The sequence below is a fragment of the Peromyscus leucopus genome, chromosome 14 (assembly GCF_004664715.2).
Source record: "Peromyscus leucopus breed LL Stock chromosome 14, UCI_PerLeu_2.1, whole genome shotgun sequence".
In the NCBI taxonomy this organism is placed as follows: Eukaryota; Metazoa; Chordata; class Mammalia; order Rodentia; family Cricetidae; genus Peromyscus; species Peromyscus leucopus.
Genome location: NC_051075.1, coordinates 47,048,458 through 47,067,917, shown reverse-complemented (window position 1 = coordinate 47,067,917; position 19,460 = coordinate 47,048,458). Strand labels below are relative to the sequence as shown.

Sequence of the window (19,460 nt, the reverse complement as noted above, 5' to 3'; positions counted from 1 at the left end):
GTTTGTTTGTTTACAGTTGTTTTTATTCTAAATCCAGTTCCAAATAACATCCACACATGGCATTTGGCTAAAGTATCTCACATCTGTTTAATTAATTAGTCAGCCCCACCTCTTTATGAAAGAAACTAGGCCATTTATCCCAAGTGCTGGATTTCTTTTTCTTTTTTTTCTGAGACAGGGTTTCTCTTTGTAGCCCTGGCTGCCCTGGAACTCACTCTGTAGACCAGGCTGGCCTCACACTCAGAGTTCAGTCTGCATCCGTCTCCTAAGTGCTGGGATCACAGGTGTGCGCCACCACCCCTGGCCCACATGCTAGACTTTGCTGACCTCCTTTTATGACAATAAGGGTCTGTGTCCCTAAGTTTCCAGTGCGCTGGTAGTTAGGTCTAAGGCTTGTCTCAATGTGGGCTTAGTATTTTGTAAGTTACATTTCTTTTCATTGTTAAATGATTAAATGACATGCCATAGCACTTGTCAGCTCCCTCTTTCTGCCTGTGTGGTTCCCAGGGATCAAACTCAGGCCATCAGGTTTGTCAGCAAGCACCTTTTACTGCCTGAACCGTCACTGCCCCCCCCCAAAGGCTTAATGGTTTTGATTAATCATATTTGATAGATTTTGTTGTACATTTCCAGTGGGGGACACACAATGACACCTGTCTCTCTTTTGTGACTCAAGCAGCCACTGATTATCACCTGGATCGATCACTCCAGGAGAGCCTTGTAACATCATAAAATTCAGTCTTTCCTTGCACTTAGATTTTTTTCTCTGACTTCTTACTCCAGGAAGTGCCTTAGTCCGTTCCCCCAGTCCCAAGGAGAGGACTTCCCCTCAGACTCAGCCGCTGCTGGAGTTTGTGCCCCCAGAAGCACCCCCTGCCAGGGATCAGTGGGTCCCAGACGAGACTGAGAGCACCTGTATGGTCTGCTGCAGAGAGCACTTCACAATGGTAAGCAGCGTCCCTCCTCAGCCGCACTCCAGGGAAAGAAAAGCAAAGTGCCAGGTTGTGAGCATGAGTTCACGGTCACCTGTCCCCAAGAGAACCGTGATGTTTTCAGATCACCAAACCTACGACTGGATCTACCTTTGACCTGACCTGAATGTGTTTTCAGGATCCACTCATGTGGTAGGCATCCTCAAATAGCCTTAATTATCAAACCGTTGACGTTCTCATTGGATAATAAAGACAGGCAGGAGGCACCAAGGCTTTGGAGATTTCATATTTGGTTCCTAGGTCTTTCACAATAAGACAGTGACCTGGTAGTGGGTTATATATACTAACTTGAAGAAAGAAGACTCAATTCCTGCTCTCAGCTCTGCTTCCTAATAGCAATGTGACTATGAACATTTTTATCTCATAAGCCTATTGTAAGCTACGAATGGCGTGTGAGTTGGCTCATGGAGCTGTTAAAACTACATAGGATTGCATACGATAGCACAGTTAATACCAGCACCTGTCTAGAGGATCAGTTCAGCACTGATGTCAGCAGTAGTGATGTCATCTCTGTATCTCTTCATCTATAGAAGAGTACAGAATGACTATCAACCTCCAAAAATTAAATGAAGCAATACTTCCTTAAAAACAAAAATACTTGGAGGGGCCTCTGTATGCAACTCGCTTGGTAGAGTGATGGCCTACCATGGACAAAGCCACAGGTTCAGTCCCAATACCACTTAAAATGGATGTGATGAGCCACATCTATAACTCCCATACTCAGGAGGTAGAGGCTGGAGGATCAGTAGTTCAAGGTCACCCTCAGTGATGTAGTGAGTTTGGGGCCAGCCTGAGCTACAAGAGACACTGGATAGATAGATGTATAGACAGACAGACAGACAGACAGACAGACAGACAGATGCTGGAGAGATGGCTCGGTGGTTAAGAATGCTTGCTGCTCTTACAGATTCGGCTCCTAGCACCTAAACCAGGCAGCTCACAACTTCTTGTAACTCCAGTTCTAGGGGATCTTGTGCCCTCTTCTAGCCTCTTTGGGCACCAATCTCACATGCACACCCCCCCACACACACACACAAAGACAAAGACAGAGACACATAAATAAAACTATAATAAAGCTTTAAACTTTTATTTTTATTTATTTTTTGTTTGTTTGGTTGGTTGGTTTTTCGAGACAGGGTTTCTCTGTGTAGCTTTGCGCCTTTCCTGGAACTCACTTGGTAGCCCAGGCTGGCCTCGAACTCACAGAGATCCGCCTGCCTCTGCCTCCCGAGTGCTGGGATTATAGGCGTGCGCCACCACCGCCCGGCTAAACTTTTAATGTCCTAAACCACTTGGTAAAGGCTGCCTCCTCACTTTACCGTCATCAGCTACAGAAGCATGGTCCTCACCGGCTAAGCAGAGCTCTACTTCCTTACTGAATTTTTAAATTTGTATTTGGCTTACTAAACTCGGAATCTGTTAATAATGAAGATTAGCTGTTTTCAGTGAAGATTCCGCTGTCCGCACAGACCGTGAGCTCCTAGGAGGCCTCATCTTTGATCACTGTTTCAGCACCCATTTCCCCAGTCTCCAGTCCCCTGCACTACGGCCACATCCAGAAGGGGCTCAGCAGTTATTTTGCTAAATGGTCAAGAGAGCAGGACTCCGGGGCCCCCTCCTGGGTTTTGCTGTAGTTCAGGATGGCTTAGAACTCACTGCGTAGCCCAGGGTGGCCTCAGACTCTCGGCAATCCTCCTGCCTCAGCCTCCCAGGTGGTGGGATTATAGATGTGAGCCACCATGCCCACCTTCCCTGTTGCTTTTTGGAATGTCTCCAAATGTTGCTTCCACACAGAAGCCACCCTTCTCAGGAGCTGTTGACGGCAGACTGCCCAGGACTTGGAACATTTGTCCCTCAGTTTGGGAGGCTTTTGTTTGTTTTGTTTTTCTTTTCTTGTGTGTGTATGGGGAAGGGTGTGGGGACCCACAGAGGCTCCCTAGTAAGGCCTTACTTAAGGTCAGAAAGTCTGAGCTTGCTTTGCCCAGCAGGGCTGTATAATGGGATGATTTGGCCAGGGTGTGGTTACCAGGTGTTTGGAAGAGTCTACACCTGGCTGTACGTTGTGCTTTGATCTTGAAAGGGTGTGGTCTTTTGCCTCTCCCCTTGGTAGTGTATAAAAAGCCCATTAGAATAAATCTCAAGAGGACTGGATATCAACCCCGGGCCCTCCCGAAGCTATCCTGTGTCTCTGTCTTTCTCGTCTCCATCTATAGTTCTGCCTACTACTTCCTCATTCCTCTCTCCTCCCCCCCCCCAAAGAACCCTTCACAGGTCAGAGCTGACCTCCAACAGAAGGAGGAGGCATTGAGGATCAAACCCAGGGCCTTGTGCACTAAGCTAAATCCCCGATGCCCTCAACGTGACCTTTCCTAGGACAAGGGCTAGTGTGCTCATTTTCAGTGAAAGCCCAAGTGCCTGGTATTCTTAATAAGCCATGGTTGACAAAAAACCAAGTATAAATGTCTGGGCCGTAATCTCACTTTCATCTCTCCCCCTTCCTTCCGGTGGCTGTCCTCAGTTTAACAGGCGTCATCACTGCCGCCGCTGCGGGCGTCTAGTGTGTGGTTCCTGCTCCACTAAGAAAATGGTGGTGGACGGCTGCAGAGAAAACCCTGCCCGCGTGTGTGACCAGTGCTACGGTTACTACAACAAAGAGTGAGTGTCCTGCAGCAGGGCTGACAAGTATAGACCACTGTCATCTCCCCAGCGCCCTTACACTCCTGGCACTCCCATTGAGCAGTGTATTGAACCTGTTACACTCACAGAGATGTTCTTTAACATGCACACTGGCAGCATTGTTAACGGTACTGTGAAATGCTTACAGAATGACCTTGTCAGAGAAGCTTCTAGATGGGAAGTAGGGATGAGAAGGAAGTGTTCCGAGTTCTTACAGGCTGGTTTTTCTGAAACCAAGACACTTTGGTCTTTGGCTGTTCAACACACTGAGGTCACGATCCCACTTGGCCACCTCTCCTGTTTCCTGGTTACTCCATTTGGCTCCAGTTGGACTCAGGACACGTCCACACCCACTGAATGTTTGGGCTCATTTGCTTCAGCTCTAAACTGAGTGATCGTCTTGGCTTGTGACTCATAGACAAGCCCTTGCATTTTCTTATATATGGTTAGCCTCCAGATACATTTCAGAAACTGTCCCTCCTTCTGGCAAGGCAGATGGATGAAGACAATGTTTTCTGACTTGGATTTTTTTACTACTTCTCAATGAGAGTGTGAAGTGTAAGGCTTCTAGGGCACCTGGGGGAAATCATCCATACAAAAAAGCAATATTGCTTTAGAGTCTTATGTTTTATTTCATTTAGCAGACTCAACTAGATTTCTTCTCATTAGCAATGTGGGCCATTATTTGCCATAATGAGTATTGATTGCGCAGGAAGGAAGACATGCCATACACATTGTACAGTTCCTGAAACCCTAACATACCACGCTGTGCCTTCCTCTGTCAGGTGTAGGAAAGGGATTACCCAAACACCGTCCCTACGGGGATGGAAGTGAGCAGTCAATATTGATGGGGATTCTTTGACCAGCGGTCACTCTGCAGTAGTTAACTACCCTAAAGGAGCCCCCGTTTTACTAGAGAGACAGCCAATAAACACAGTACAAAGTGGTTGGGTAAGTGCAGTGGTGACTGTACACACAGATTGGCCAGATAGGCAGGAGAGTTTCCTGGAGGGGACCCCAGGAAATGAGTCTTCGAGAATGAGGAGTTGGTAGGAAAGAAACCTGAAAAGGAACAGAACGGAAAAGAAACCTTCTGCCCAGAGGTCGGAGAGACACATCAAAGGCAGAGGGGGCCAGGAAGAAAGGAATTGACCATTTGAGGAGCTGTGAGCAGGGAGGGGGCAGGATGGGGTTCTGATCAGCGAACCCTATATTAAAGCTGGCAGCCGAATCCAGAAGACCTAAACACTGGCACAAGACGTGGGCTTGCTCCCTGGTGCCATCATGGACTGGGGTTGGCCAGCATGCTCCTTGTACTCATTTTAAACTTGATCCTTGGTGGCACCAGCAGAAGCTGACCAGAGCTGGTGGTGGAGCGAGGGGACCTTCACAGCTTGAGGACAGGTCATGGGTGAAAGGAGATCGCTGAAGAGGTAGTCAGGGCAGGTCTCAAGCAGGCACACTCCCTCAGCTGTGAATGTGGAGTCCTTTCAACCTGAGCAGCTTCTGAAGGATTCCTCAGCAGGAGCAGAATAGGACCAGATTTTGAATTCTTGAACTCTTGCTATAGCGGTAAGCAGAGGCTAGGTAGTCAAAGTCAGAGAGAGTTACTGGGAAAAAAAAAATGGTGAGGTCCCCCTCAGACACAGAGAGATGGGGACATTGAAATGGCTGTGTAAGAGATAAAGTGGACAGAGCAGGGCAAGAGATGCTTGGGACCAGTAGGGGAGAGAAAGAGTTAATGCATGATTGACCCCCTGATCAGTGACCGATAGAGCAAATGTCGCTGTCGTTCACTAAGCCAAAGGAGAGAAGCAGTGGTTGAGGCATTTCGTTTTTCTCTCTGTGTTTCTAGTGCACCAGAGGAGAGCCCGTGCCAGTCGGAAGGTAAGGCCCGATGGCATTCTCTGCGGCTCTGTGTATGGGCAGGGGTGGCTCCCTTGTCACTGCACCGGCCTCAGCTGACAGCCGTACGGCACCTCAGTCCACTTGGTGGCTTCTCTGTCGCTGTTTCCCTCAACATTCTTCACATTAACCTTAATTAAGGCCCATTAGCTCCCAGCACCAGGAAGGCCAAGGACCAATGAATTTGGTGCTTATCTTTGGTAAGCTACCCCATCTGCTGCACCCCCGCTCCCCTCCTCCATTGTCCTATCATCCAGTTCTTTGTCCTTACCCTCAGATGATCACTGTTAGCCGCTTGGCCAATATCTTTCCACAGCAGGTTAGTTTGTGGAGTAGCCAACGGCTGAGCCATGTCTTCCAGGGTTTCTTGGGTGAAGCGTCAGTCATGTCACAAATACTGTGACATTTATCCCAGACCTATGCCTGGGGAAGAGGACCTGAAGTATCTAATGGCATCTCCTAAAGAAAACAAAGGAGAAGTGGGGAGGGTGCTAGAAAAATGTCTTAGCAGTTAAGAACATTTACTGTTCTTGCAGAGGACCCAGGTTTGGTTCCCAGCACCCAAACTGAGTAACTCAACTGCCTGTAACTCTTAATTCCAGGAGATCTGATGCCCTCTTCTGGCTTCTGCGGGTACAAGCACACACATGGTACACATAAATTCCTGCAGGCGCACAAACAAACAAGTAAATAAATCTTTTAAAAGGGAAAGAAAAGGGACCAAGGAGAGAGAAAGGGACCCTCAGACAGCAGGGAGATATCTGCCTGTGACACACACCAGCTTGTCAAACTGCATGACCAACGAGTGACTGACATGTGATTGACAGCTCTCTTCTTAGTTTCAGACAGCTCTAAGAATGAAAGCCCTCCATATTCAGCTGTGGTGAGAGTCCCCAAAGCAGCTGAGGTGGAATGGATCTTGAGTCTGAATGAGGAAGAAAATGAGCTGGTTCGGAGTGAATTTTACTATGAGCAGGTAACAACGATAAAATGTGATGGTCACTTGAGTTTCTTTATGATGTCTGACAGTATAACAGGGAATACAGACGTTCTAACTACAGCCTGGTCCTTGCTTGCTTATTATACAATTATATGAGAGCTACAACAAGTAAACCAGCTAGGCAGAAGATGAGGAACATCTCGGGAAATGTACAGGAAGAAACCAGGAGGAGGGGTAAGAATGTGGAGAGCAGAAATTTGGAATTGCAAGGGGGTGAAGGTAGGCACAAACTGAGCTGTATGGGGAATGAGGAGATGGCCCAGTCAATGGTAAAGTGCTTCCCATGCAAGCATGAGAACCTGAGTTTGGATCCCCAGCATCCACATTAAAAAAACAAAACAAAACAAAAAACCCAAGTGCAACATCATGTGCCTATATAGTCCCAGCCCTGAGGAGGCAAAGACAGGCAGAACCCTGGGGCTTCCTGCCTAGCAAGTTCTAGCTGAATCAACAAGTTCCAGGTTCAGTGAGAGACCCTGACTCCAAAAAAAATCAGATGGAGAGCCATTCAGGAAGATACCCAATATCAACCTCTGGCCTTGACACACACATGCACACACAAGTGCATGCACACCTTCACACAAATGCATAACCACAACACAAACACATACACACAACAACAACAAAACTAAAATATCTGAGCCAAGGCACTGAGTCAAAAATCACAGGGCATGATTAGGACATCAGAAGACAGTATTGATGAAGTATTGGTAATATGGTAAGATTGAGAAAGACTATTTATATATAAAACTATGAATTCTAAGGTAAGAAATGACTATTTGATAGTCACCTAGGAAATTTTACAGATATGCTTTAGAGTTATTTATCTGGCAGCAGCATGTTCATGACTTGAAACGGTGACTTCAGCTAAGTGAGTGAGTGCTGTCATCTAAGCCACTGATAAGAATAAGAATGATTGCAGTCGGGCGTTGGTGGCGCACGCCTTTAATCCCAGCACTCGGGAGGCAGAGCCAGGCGGATCTCTGTGAGTTCGAGGCCAGCCTGGGCTACCAAGTGAGCTCCAGGAAAGGCGCAAAGCTACACAGAGAAACCCTGTCTCGAAAAAACCAAAAAAAAAAAAAAAAAAGAATGATTGCAATTGTGGGACAGGAGACCAGAAAAAAGAGGCCACCTGTGGATGTTGTCAGGAAGTAGGAAGTGAGTTCCTGGACAGCCATGGCTATGTAGAGAGACCATGTCTCAAAAAAAAAAAAAAAAAAAAAAGAAGTAGGGGCTGGAGAGATGGCTCAGAGGTTAAGAGCACTGACTGCTCTTCCAAAGGTCCTGAGTTCAATTCCCAGCAACCACATGGTGGCTCACAGCCATCTGTAATGAGATCTGGTGCCCTCTTCTGGCCTGCAGGGATATGTGCAGACAGAATAATATACATAATAAATAAATAAAATCTTTAAAAAAAAAAAAAAAAAGAAGAAGAAGAAGTAGGAATTGTAGGCATAGCTGTCGCCTTCCCACGGTGTGACAAAACCTAACAGCCAGAGCTCCGGCAATGAAACCTTGAGCATCTGAAACGTGGCTGGCCTCTGCTTCCGCTTTGCTGTGGACTGTGCGGCTTCCCCCTGCAGTGGTCTCCGGCCTTTTGAAGTGGGAATGGTGGTTTCTGCCTTTGAAGAGCGCTCTCACTGTCCTGTTCTCCCTTCCTGCCCTGAGCAGGCCCCCAGCGCCTCCCTGTGCATCGCCATCCTGCACCTGCACCGGGACAGCACTGCCTGCGGGCACCAGCTGATCGAGCACTGCTGCCAGCTGTCCAAGGGCCTCACCAACCCAGAGCTGGATGCCGGGCTGCTCATTGACATCATGAAGCAGCTGCTCTTCAGCGCCAAGATGATGTTTGTCAAGGCTGGCCAAAGCCAGGACCTGGCGCTTTGTGACAGGTACTTAAGACTGAGCCTCCTTTCTTTATTTCTTTCTTTCCTTTTCCAAGACAGGGTTTCTCTGTGTAGTTTTGGTGCCTGTCCTGGATCTCGCTCTTGATGTAGACCAGGCTGGCCTCGAACTCACAGAGATCCACCTGGCTCTGCCTCCCGAGTGCTGGGATTAAAGACAAGTGTCACTGCCGCCCAGTGAGCCTCCATTCTTTTACCTGGTGGCAGTTTTTATCTGGCTTCCTCTTCTGACCCTACTATGACTTTTCATCTTCCCATCCTCTCTAACAAGACATTTTGGTGTTAATGAAATATAAGTACCTGGTTGTCCTCGCCCTTTGTCAGCCTGTGTCCTTGCCTTTTTCAGAGCCCTCAAAAACAGATTGTGTTCACCTGCGTTCTATTACTATGACAAAACACCGTGACTAAAAGCAATTCTGGGAGGAAAGGGCTTATTCAGCATACGGTTCCACATCACAGTCCATCCCAGAAGGGAGTCAGGGCAGGAACCTGGAGGCAGGAACTGAAGCAGAGGCCATGGAGGAGTGCTGCTTACTGCACTGCACTGCACATCCTTTCTTATACCACCCAGGACTACCTGTCCAGGAGTGGCACCTCCCCCAGGGAGCTGGGCCCACCTACATCAGTCGTTAATCAAGAAAATACCCTACAGACTTGTCTAGGCCCATCTTCTGGAGGCATTTTCTCAATTGAGAGTCCCTCTTCCCAAATCAATCCAGCTTCTGTCCAGTTGACGTAAAACTAGCCAGCACATGGTTTCCCTGCACAAAGCAAGGAAGGACCTTAACTAGATAATTTGTCATTAAAGTCATTTAGGGAGGTAGCTTTTTTGTTTGTTTGTTTGTTTTGTTTTGTTTTGTTTTTTCGAGACAGGGTTTCTCTGTGTAGTTTTGGTGCCTGTCCTGGATCTCGCTCTGTAGACCAGGCTGGCCTGGAACTCACAGAGATTCTCCTGCCTCTGCCTCCCAAGTGCTGGGATTAAAGGCGTGCACCGCCACCACCGCCCGGCGGGAAGTAGCTTTTGTGTCTGGTTTTTAGTGATTAACCTTACACAGAACTCCACCCCAGTCTTGACTGTGACCTCTAGGACTTCTGGATCAAGAGTCTATAAAAACATTTTGGGGCCACCGCGCCTCACTCCCTGAAGCTGATCCCTGGGGCCCACACAGTGGAAGGAGAGCACCAGCTCCCACAAGCCCTGTGCCCTCCACACACATGCCAGAGTGCCAGCATGCTCTAACACGCACGCGAGAAGAAAGAAGTGTGTTGTTTTTTTTTTAACTGGGGAGGCAGTGGGCTCCTGATTCATGGTAGGATTGTGAGTCATCTGTGGAAATAGGGAAGATGTGACTAGTGCTCAGGCCGCTGTTCTCCCTCAGATTCCTGCGCAACCTGCTTTGACTCCATTCATTAACCTGACAATGAAAACTCCTAATTCCTCCTTATCCACCCAGAGACATGACTCATGAAGTGAGGCCGGCACCAGTTCCCAACCCGGGAGCCAGGGACAGAGAGTGCTTTGAAGCATGAATGTCCCCCTCAAGCTCAGAGCACAGACCCACTCCATCACCTCTTAACACTCTAACTTCAGACAAGGCTGCTAACCCCATGGGCCCCTATGGGTGGCGGAGATCGAGGAAGCCCTCACTCCAACAGAGTTCTCACCCCTGCAAGCAGTTGTGGGATTCCCGGACGATTTACAGCACTGACTTGAAATCATACCTTCTTTCTCCCTCACCCTACATGCACATGCTTTCGTATGATGACTTCATGTCATTTTATCCATGGGAGAGGACTCTCCTCTGCTGTCTATTACCCTACAAACCAAATTATTGTGTTTTTAACTATGCCCCCTTCTGATGGATAAACAGATAAAAATGAATATATTTCAAAACCAACAAACGAAAAACACATCATCTAGTTCAAATGTTTTCATTTTCCAAATGGAGAGTTAAAGTATGGGTTCGAATCTGATTTCACACACTGTCCTTTCTCCTACCCTGTCCCTACCAGGTTAAGTATCACTAAAGGTGTGGAATCCAAGAAAACTGCTAAGCAGACAAGTCAGGAGCCACAGGTTTTCTGCTGTAGTTCTGAGAGAGGGCCCAGGAACCGTGGGTGTGAGCTTGCCACATCAGGCGGAATGAATGGTGTAGCCCGCCAGGCTCTGTATCGATAAGGTTTTTCCAGGTATCAGGAGTAAGGTTGCCAAAGGGGTAAGGAGTAAGATTGTCAGTGGGATATAAGGAAGGCCACTCTTGGCATGGAGAGAGAATCTGAGTCCAGGAGCCCAGACTAGAAGGGGCCAAAGTACCTCTGCTGGTGCCGGCTCCACTGTCCAGACGAGGAATGTGGGTCACTGGGTGTTGTGTTTTGTTTCTGGAGAATTATTTTTATTTTATATGCATGAATGTTTGGTCTCTGTGTGTATGTGTACCACAAGTGTGTCAGGTGCGCACAGAATCCAGAAGATGGTGTTAGGTCCCCTGAAACTGAAGTTACAGGTAGCTGTGAGCCATCATGTGGGTGCTAAAAACCAAACCCAGGTCCTCTGGAAAAGCAGCCACTGTTTCTAACTGGTGAGCCATCTCTCCAGCCTGAGTCAATGATTCTTGTTCCATATCCTCTTGAAACCAAGCAAGTTTCCAAAGAGCCAAAAGCAAATGGGTAACTTGTGAGCTCCAGTGTTCAATATAGAGAGAGGCCTTGTCTCAGACAGAAACCCAGGACATCCCTACTCAAACATAAACTAACAAATGTGACTGCTACCCAAGTTTCAGACACTATCCGAAACTCTTCAGTTGACACATTTCATTTTATGCTTAAAAATTTCTGCTTTAGCTGGGCGGTGGTGGCGCACGCCTTTAATCCCAGCACTGGGAGGCAGAGCCAGGTGGATCTCTGTGAGTTCGAGGCCAGCCTGGGCTACCAAGTGAGTTCCAGGAGAGGCACAAAGCTACACAGAGAAACCCTGTCTCGAAAAACAAAACAAAACAACAACAAAAAAAAAATTCTGCTTTATATCCACTTAACAGATGAGTGAGTTGAGGTAGGTCTCAGAGCTATTAAGTTTGAAGTGGGGTTAAAAGAGTCTTGACTCTGGAACCTTCGGAGTACCTATTCTCATGATCACAGTTAACATTGAAGATGAAATAGAAAACCTTCAAGCAACGGTTGCTCCAGAACTCAGCCCGGCCTCATTTGCGGTGTCCTCTTTCTCCCTGCAGTTACATCAGCAAAGTAGACGTCCTGCATATCTTAGTCACTGCTGCCTATCGCCAGGTGCCGTCTCTAGACCAGATCTTGCAGCCAGCTGCAGTAACCAGACTGAGGAACCAGCTCCTGGAAGCTGAGTACTACCAACTGGGCGTTGAGGTGAGGCCAAGATAAAGCATCCTCCCCTACCCCACTGTCGCGAATGGCCTTTGCTCAGCCCTGGAAACGGGCCTCGCCATCTCTCCATTGTCCGGATCATGGATGCATCCAGGGCACAAGCAGCTTGCCAGTGTGGGAATTACAGCCCGTGGAGGGTGGCCCGGTGGTTGGGGCAAAGGAACAGAACGGCTTGGGAAGACTCTTAGACCCTTCTCACAGATGGAGCAATTTTTCCTCCAGGTCTCTACCAAGACCGGGCTCGATGCCACAGGGGCGTGGCATGCCTGGGGCATGGCCTGCCTCAAAGCGGGGAACCTCACTGCTGCACGGGAGAAGTTCAGTCGCTGCCTGAAGCCTCCCCTTGACCTCAATCAATTGAGTCATGGCTCCAGGCTAGTCCAGGATGTGGTTGAATACCTGGAGTCCACAGTGAGGCCCCTCGTGTCCTTGGTAAGAGCAAAGCAGGCACAGTGCCCTGTCCAGTAAGAGGTTAGGAACAGTAAGAATCCAGGCAGAGGACTGGCTTCAGTTCAGTTAATAGTGCAGGTCTGGGCTCAGAGGCTGCTAGGCTGGTGTGTGTGTGTGTGTGTGTGTGCGTGTGCTATGTGTAGTTAAATAAGTGACTATATGGTTAGATAAGTAACCCAAAGTCAACATTTTAAAAGAAACTATAGAGGTACAAAAAAGTCAAAATCACATACCCAGATTACTTAGTTTTAATATTCAATTTGGGTGGGCGGGGTGGCTGCTCATGTTTTCATTTTGTGCATTGAGTATATTGTAGTGTATTCGTGTGTGTGCATATGTACTCACCTATATGTGCATGTGTGGAGGCCAGAGGCTGCTGTTAGCAGCCTTCTTCTATCACTCTTTACATTTGTTTTGAGTGTGTGTATGTGTGTGAGCCCGTCCACTCATGGAGGTCAGAGGACAACTTGCAGAGTCAGTTCTTGCCTCCCACCAGTGAGCTCCCAGGATCAAGTTCAAAGGTCAGGCTGGTTTCAGATGCCTTTACGGGCAGACCCATCTTGCCGCACTCCACTTCCTTTTCTTCCCAAACAGGGTCTGTCCCTCAACCTGGCACTCACCGTTCCCAGTAGACTAACTCTCCGGTCAGCCCCTAGCCCCTAGAATCTGCCTATCTGAACACTGGATGGTAGATGCACACCAGCACGCCATCTTTGACACGGGTGCTGTGGTCCACAGCCACACAGCAGGCCCTCTGACCACTGAGCCATCTCCTGGTGCCTGGCTTTATTTTGTATTATCCAGAACAGCCTTGAACTCATGAATCCTAGATCTCAGCCTTGTGTACACTGCCAAGCCCATCGAGTAATCAGATTTGTTGAGAGGCAGGCCTACTGATGCACGCCTATAGTCCACAATGCTTGGAAGCTGGGGGGGCGAGAGGGGGTTGGAAGAGGGAGAACCGCTTCTTAACTTCTTAAGCCCTGGAGTTCAAAGCCAAATGGGGTAACAACAGGAAGACTGTCTCAATAAACAACAAAAATGGAAATAAATTTCTTGGGTTTATGCTTTTGAATGAAACTTGAGTTGTACCCTATTGTAGAGAATTTTGAGTCCTACCTGTTTTTCTACTCCTAAAACCGGAGTATTTTTCCTCCACCCTGTTAAATGTCCCTCAGGCTTCCCACAGAGGCACGTGGGCCTCACTTCTAGCGGCTGCGCAGACTCAGTGCTCTCCACCTTTTCTCTCACATCCTCTTTTCCTGCCAGCAAGATGACGATTACTTTGCCACCCTGAGGGAACTGGAAGCCACCCTTCGAACCCAGAGCCTCTCCCTCGAGGTAATTCCTGACGGAAAGATCATGAACAACACCTACTACCAAGAGTGTCTCTTCTACCTGCACAACTATGGCACCAACCTGGCCATCATCAGCTTCTACATGAGGCACAACTGCCTTCGGGAAGCCCTGCTGTTCCTGCTCAACAAGGTGAGTCGTCCGGGCGCGGTCCAAGGGCAGTGGCTGCCCGCCTTGACCACCCCCGGTAGACTTAACTCAGTGTCCAGCAGTGAGGTCATTTCCAGCAGAGTCAGGTCAAAAAGGCTCGGCCTATACAGTCATCCCATGAGGTCTGCAAGTCTTAAATTACATCCCAAGTTTCCCTCCTGACCAGCAATAGCAAATCCATCCCTTCTCCCACAGCGTAGAGCACAGTGAGACAATCAGCCTGGTCCCCGGAGTGAGGCACTCAGTGGGAGTCTCGCCGGATCTCAGGCACATTGCCGAACCTCTTGGTTTCCGCCTGGCCTAGGAGAGCGTGTACCTAGAGCCATTACAGAGATGAGCCCCCCACACGTGTACGTGAGGAAGCAGCATGGCCTCTCTTTGTTTTTCTCTCACTCCCCTGCCTCCTCCCACTGGAGGCAAGATCACCAAGAGCATTACTTGCTCGGTCATCCCCCTTTTGTTTACTTATCTAAAGGGAGGGGGAGAGAGAGAGTCTGTACACAGGGGCCATGGTGCATGTGGTGGTCAGAAGATAACTTCCAGAAGTCAGTTTCCACCTTTGAAGCGGGGAGTCTTGTCTCTGTACTGTTCTGCAATGCTAGCTGGCCCAGAAGCTTCTTTCAGTGTCTGCCTCCCATCTCTCCTTAGGGGTCCCGAGCTTACAGATACACGCGCCTGCTTATTGCATGGTTCCAAGGACCAAAGTCAGTGGTCAGGTTGCATTAACAAGACCTCTTACCCCCTGAGCCATCTCTCCAGCCCTGGAATTCCTTTTTTTTTTTTTTTTTTTTTGGTTTTTCGAGACAGGGTTTCTCTGTGTAGCTTTGCGCCTTTCCTGGAGCTCACTTGGTAGTCCAGGCTGGCCTCGAACTCACAGAGATCCGCCTGCCTCTGCCTCCCGAGTGCTGGGATTAAAGGCATGCGCCACCACGCCCGGCTTAAATGTGTAGCCCAGGCTGGCCTCGAACTCGTGATCCTCCTGCCTCCGCCTCCTTCAGCAAATCCTACCGGTGTGCGCCACCACCGCCAGCTGGAATTCCTTTTTTATCTCAACATTCCAATGGTAACTTTCTGACAAGGTGACTGATATTTACCAAATTCCATAGGAAACTGAAGGAGCTTACCAGACTAACGTTGTTCAGCCGTACTAAATCAGAAACAGCATCCAACAATAGTTTGCAAATAGACACTTCTTCTAGATGACTCCAAGAGAAATCCAGCATCATAATCAGACCCTTACAGGACAGTGAAGGGGAGACTGTTGCGTGGCTACTACTATGTCTCAGACTCAGTATTGAATGAGTCTGATTATTTGGAGTTTAATATTCCCTTTCCCTCCCTCTCCACGTGAGTTGAGAAGTAAAGATGTTTCTACCAGGCACAGACTGAGAGTGTAAAGCATCAGGTCCTGTTGCCTTGGATAAGTGCAGCCAGAGGTAAGCTGCTTATCTTGTTGCCCGAATGGAAGCTGACGGCAGCGCTGCCCTTGCTTTGCAGTTGACAAAGCCAGGAAGGAAGCCTCCTCTCTTGTCCCCGTCATCAGCTACCCTCGAACTTGTTCACGAGCCCCACCTCTGTCCTCATGCAAATAGGGGTGCAGAAAGAAGAATGCCCCGAAAATGACGCTTGAGCACCTACTGTGTGTAGCGTTTCTGTGTGTTCCTTTTCCTGTCACACTGTCCTCTGTGTGAACTTCCTACACATCACACCCTCTCCCCAAAGGGCCTTCGCAAATCATTAGGGTGAAAGCCAACTCCTTAGCATGCAGCTGGACCTCAAGATCCGTCTCCCATGTTTCTAATTTTTTTTTTCACCACAAATGCTATTGATACTCCATATTCCAAACTCACCAAAATGTCAACATTATTATCTTTATTAGTCTTCATGCACTGTTCCATCTATTCAGAATGCCCTGCCCCTCCTTGTTTTCTTGGGAGAAATTCTGTTCATCCTTTCAAGTATAACAGAGGTTAAACATCCATAGAACAGGAGTACACACTTGGGAGGCAGAGTCAGGCAGAGTTCTGTGAGTTCAAGGCCAGCCTGGTCTATATTTCAAGTTCCAGGACAGTCAGGACTGTGTAGAAAGGCCCTGTATCAAAAGAGGAAGAGGAGGAAGAGCATGAAAGAAGAGAGGGAGGCAGAAGAGGGCAGAGGCCTAAAGGTGGAGAGGAGACAGGGCAGCGGAGGAGGCAGACGAAGAGTAGGGTTATAAAATATTAGATGGGGTGCCCAGAGGAGGTGGCATCTGAGTAAAGGGCTGAAAGACACAAGAACAACTGGAGGAATTGTGCTCTAGGCAGAGGAAGTGGCAAATACAGAGGTCAGCGTGGCTGAAGCCAGCAGAGATGGGGACAGGGCAGTGCCAGGTACCATTGAGAGGACAATAGCTAAATCATGTAGTATATGTAGACACTGTGAGGACCTGGCCTGTATAGTTAATGAGAAACACGATCACTAGAGATCGTGAACAGAAGAGTGACTTCATCTGACTCAGGGGTCAACAAAATGCATTTGTTGACTTTCTGTGGAAGAGACAGAGTGGGAGATGGTAGAGCGTGGAGAGGGCTCTTTCGATAATCCAGGTGAGCGTGACGGTGGTGTGCGTCACCTTGTGGGTGTGAGACGTGGGCAGCTTCTGCGTGTGCTTCAATGGTAGACCTTGCTGATGTATTTTATATCAGAGTTTGAGGAGAAAAATGGTCCTGAGACTTTTGACCTGAGCTACTGGAAGGATGGCATCATGACTGAGAAAGGGGAGAGTGTGGGAGGAGCAGGTTTTGGAGAACAATCAAGAATGCAGTTTTTGTGTGTTGGATTTGTTGGCTTTGTAGGAAGTCATGTTGAGAGGCAACTGGGTCCCACAGGAGATGCAGTTTAGGAAGTCCAGGGAGATGAGCAGGCTGGAGATAAAGGTGTGGATATCATCACACACAGCATGGAAAGCCACGAGACTAGATAACATCACTAGGAAAGTAGAGGTAGAAAAAGCGTCCTACAGGGATGAGAGGAACCAGCTAAGGAAATTGAGTGGCCAGAGATGTTGAAAGAAAACCTAGAGAGGCTGGTTTCTAGTAAAGAAAATTTTTTCTCAATTAAAAATGAAAATTTTCAGCTTATAATTTTTCAAGGAGGAGGAAGTCCTTATTCTGTCAAAAGCTGCTAAGCCCACTAGGGACAGTAAGTCAGTCTTCTAGCATTTGAGAGGCTCTAGATTTGATCCTCAACACCACAAAGAACTGAAACTGATAGAATTAACAGTGTAGAGATTCCTTATTAGCTAGCGTGCAGTGCCAATTGCATTTGGGGGCAAAAATGATATTGGGATAAATCCTAGGAGAGGAAGAAGAGCAGTGAGTGTAGAGAGCCATTCAAGGGAGGAGTGGAGCATCACTGGAGGGGGTTCTCAGAGGAACCTGTGATGCAGAGGCGAGGACGCACTGCCCTAGGAGGATGCTGAGGTTCAGAGCAAGTCCTAGACTGCCAGGACCAGTCAGTCCCACACTTGTGTCTTTTTACCTTCCTTCTCTCCTGCTCCAGGAAAGCCCCCCAGAAGTCTTCATCGAAGGCATCTTCCAGCCGAGCTATAAAAGTGGGAAGTTACACACTTTGGAAAACCTACTAGAATCCATTGATCCAACCTTGGAGAGCTGGGGAACATACCTGATGGCTGCCTGCCAGCATCTGCAGAAGAAGAACTACTACCACATTCTGTATGAGCTGCAGCAGTTTATGAAGGTAAGTAATAATAGCCCATCCTCCCTTCCATTCCGTCACCGGTGCTTTGTCATGCAGGAGAGGCTGTGCAAGATGAGGGAACAGGACCGTCATTTGATCCCTGACCTTGGTATTTGACCCCAGAGAGCAAATAAATCCACCGAGCTCTTCAACATTGTTAAATATTTAGACTTTCATCCTGCACTTAGAGCCAACCTTTAATCTTGTCCTTAATAGCACTCTTCATAATTCAGAAAATATCGGGCTGGACAGATGCCTCGGTGGTTAAGTGAACTGCCTGCTCTTCCAGAGGATCCAGGTTCAATTCCCAGCCCCCACATGGTGACTCATAATCATCTATAACTCCAGTCCCTGAAGGTCTGATCCACTCTTCTGACCACCTCAGATGCCAGGCATGCATGTGGTACACAGACATACATGCAGGCAAAATACTCATACACATAAAATAAAATAATAAAATAAAATAAATAAAATAAAATAAAAATAATTTTTAAAAAAGAACTCAAGGTGAACAAGAATTAGAAGAGGAGGAAAAGAAAGAAAAAAGGAAGGAAGAAGATACAGAATCCACAATGAATGATGTTCTGGAAAGCTAAAATTAGAAGAAATGAATGAAAGGAGGAGGACCAAGTTTCCCCTCTCTGTAGATTCTCAGTACTGTAATCTCAAAGAAATGAGATCACCTGATGCCAAGTTAAGACTGAATTTGTACTTAATGGAGAATGGGAAGGATCTTCTTTGAGACCTCCACAGTGGTGAGATAATATCCCACCCAAGAGCTTGACAGGCAGTTAGTTCACTTTAGGGTCTCTGGGACCCCGTAATCACTGACGTAAAATGCTGCTCAGCTGGTGATAGGGTAGGCGCTGGTGCTTCCTCAGGGAGGAAGCGGGGCTCCAGGCATGAAGACCTCACAGGGCCAGAACCTGAAGGTCTGCTTTATCAGGGAGAATCAGATCAGGATGCTCATGACACCCACCCTACCACCCCACCCCCGACATCTCCGATCTCTCCTAAACCTAACATTCACTTTCCAATCCTAGGACCAAGTCCGGGCTGCCATGACCTGTATTCGGTTCTTCAGTCACAAAGCAAAGTCCTACACAGAGCTGGGAGAGAAGCTCTCGTGGTTGCTTAAGGCCAAGGACCACCTGAAGATCTACCTCCAAGAAACATCCCGCAGCTCCGGAAGGAAGAAAGCCACCTTCTTCCGGAAGAAGATGACTGCTGCTGATGTGTCCAGGTATGGCAAGGCTGGGGAGACGGTCCGTGCAGGGCAGGAAGGCTGGGGCCGAGTGTCACTGGGGATGAAAAGACATCAGCCTTGGATGATAGTGTCAGCTACAGCCTGGAAAGCTACTGCAGGGAGGGATTAGGATCCCATGCCGCAGCCAGACTGAACCCCACATTCCTTACAATGAGCAAAAAAGGTCCAGCGCAGTCTCTCTCTCTGATCTCTTTTCTTCCTTGGTACACGTCAGCCACTGGCCTCCAGCATCCTTAACCCAAGTGCTTTCTTCTTTTATGCTTGTCTGTTTAGAACGTACTGTCTAAAGTAAATGCTTAGCCAGGCATGGTAGTACATGCTGAAGCAGGAGGGTCGGGAATTTGAGGCCATCAGTGTAGCTAGATCTAGTCTCAAAATAATAATAATAATAATAATAATAATATAAACAAATCTTCCACCACTCTCCTTTGTTGCCCTCTTCGACTCGGTCACTAAACCTCCTCTGTGTCTGATTACTGCCCATCTCTCCTCAAGCCCATGAGCTGGGAGAGCAGGGCCCAAGCCTCCCTTCCCACTCCTGTACCTGCCACAAAGATGCTCCGTTAATATTTGTTGATTCAGTGTTCAGTGCCGGAACTTTGTCCAGTCCCACAATGTGCCCTAACTAT

At 48.0% G+C, this 19,460-nt stretch overlaps 1 protein-coding gene across 3 annotated transcripts in view; it reads left to right on the top strand.

Annotated features, from left to right (window-relative positions):
* The window catches only part of Zfyve26 (zinc finger FYVE-type containing 26), a 65,878-nt gene that overhangs the window by 39,127 nt on the left and 7,291 nt on the right, over positions 1-19,460 (top strand). For all 3 annotated transcript variants that reach the window (XM_037210674.1, XM_037210675.1, XM_037210673.1), the window contains exons 28-37: positions 784-947; positions 3,511-3,647; positions 5,524-5,555; positions 6,413-6,549; positions 8,245-8,465; positions 11,705-11,852; positions 12,093-12,302; positions 13,590-13,808; positions 17,367-17,564; positions 18,608-18,807. In XM_037210674.1, coding sequence (XP_037066569.1) covers positions 784-947; positions 3,511-3,647; positions 5,524-5,555; positions 6,413-6,549; positions 8,245-8,465; positions 11,705-11,852; positions 12,093-12,302; positions 13,590-13,808; positions 17,367-17,564; positions 18,608-18,807 — 1,666 coding nt within the window. The remainder of the gene's footprint in view (positions 1-783; positions 948-3,510; positions 3,648-5,523; positions 5,556-6,412; positions 6,550-8,244; positions 8,466-11,704; positions 11,853-12,092; positions 12,303-13,589; positions 13,809-17,366; positions 17,565-18,607; positions 18,808-19,460) is intronic.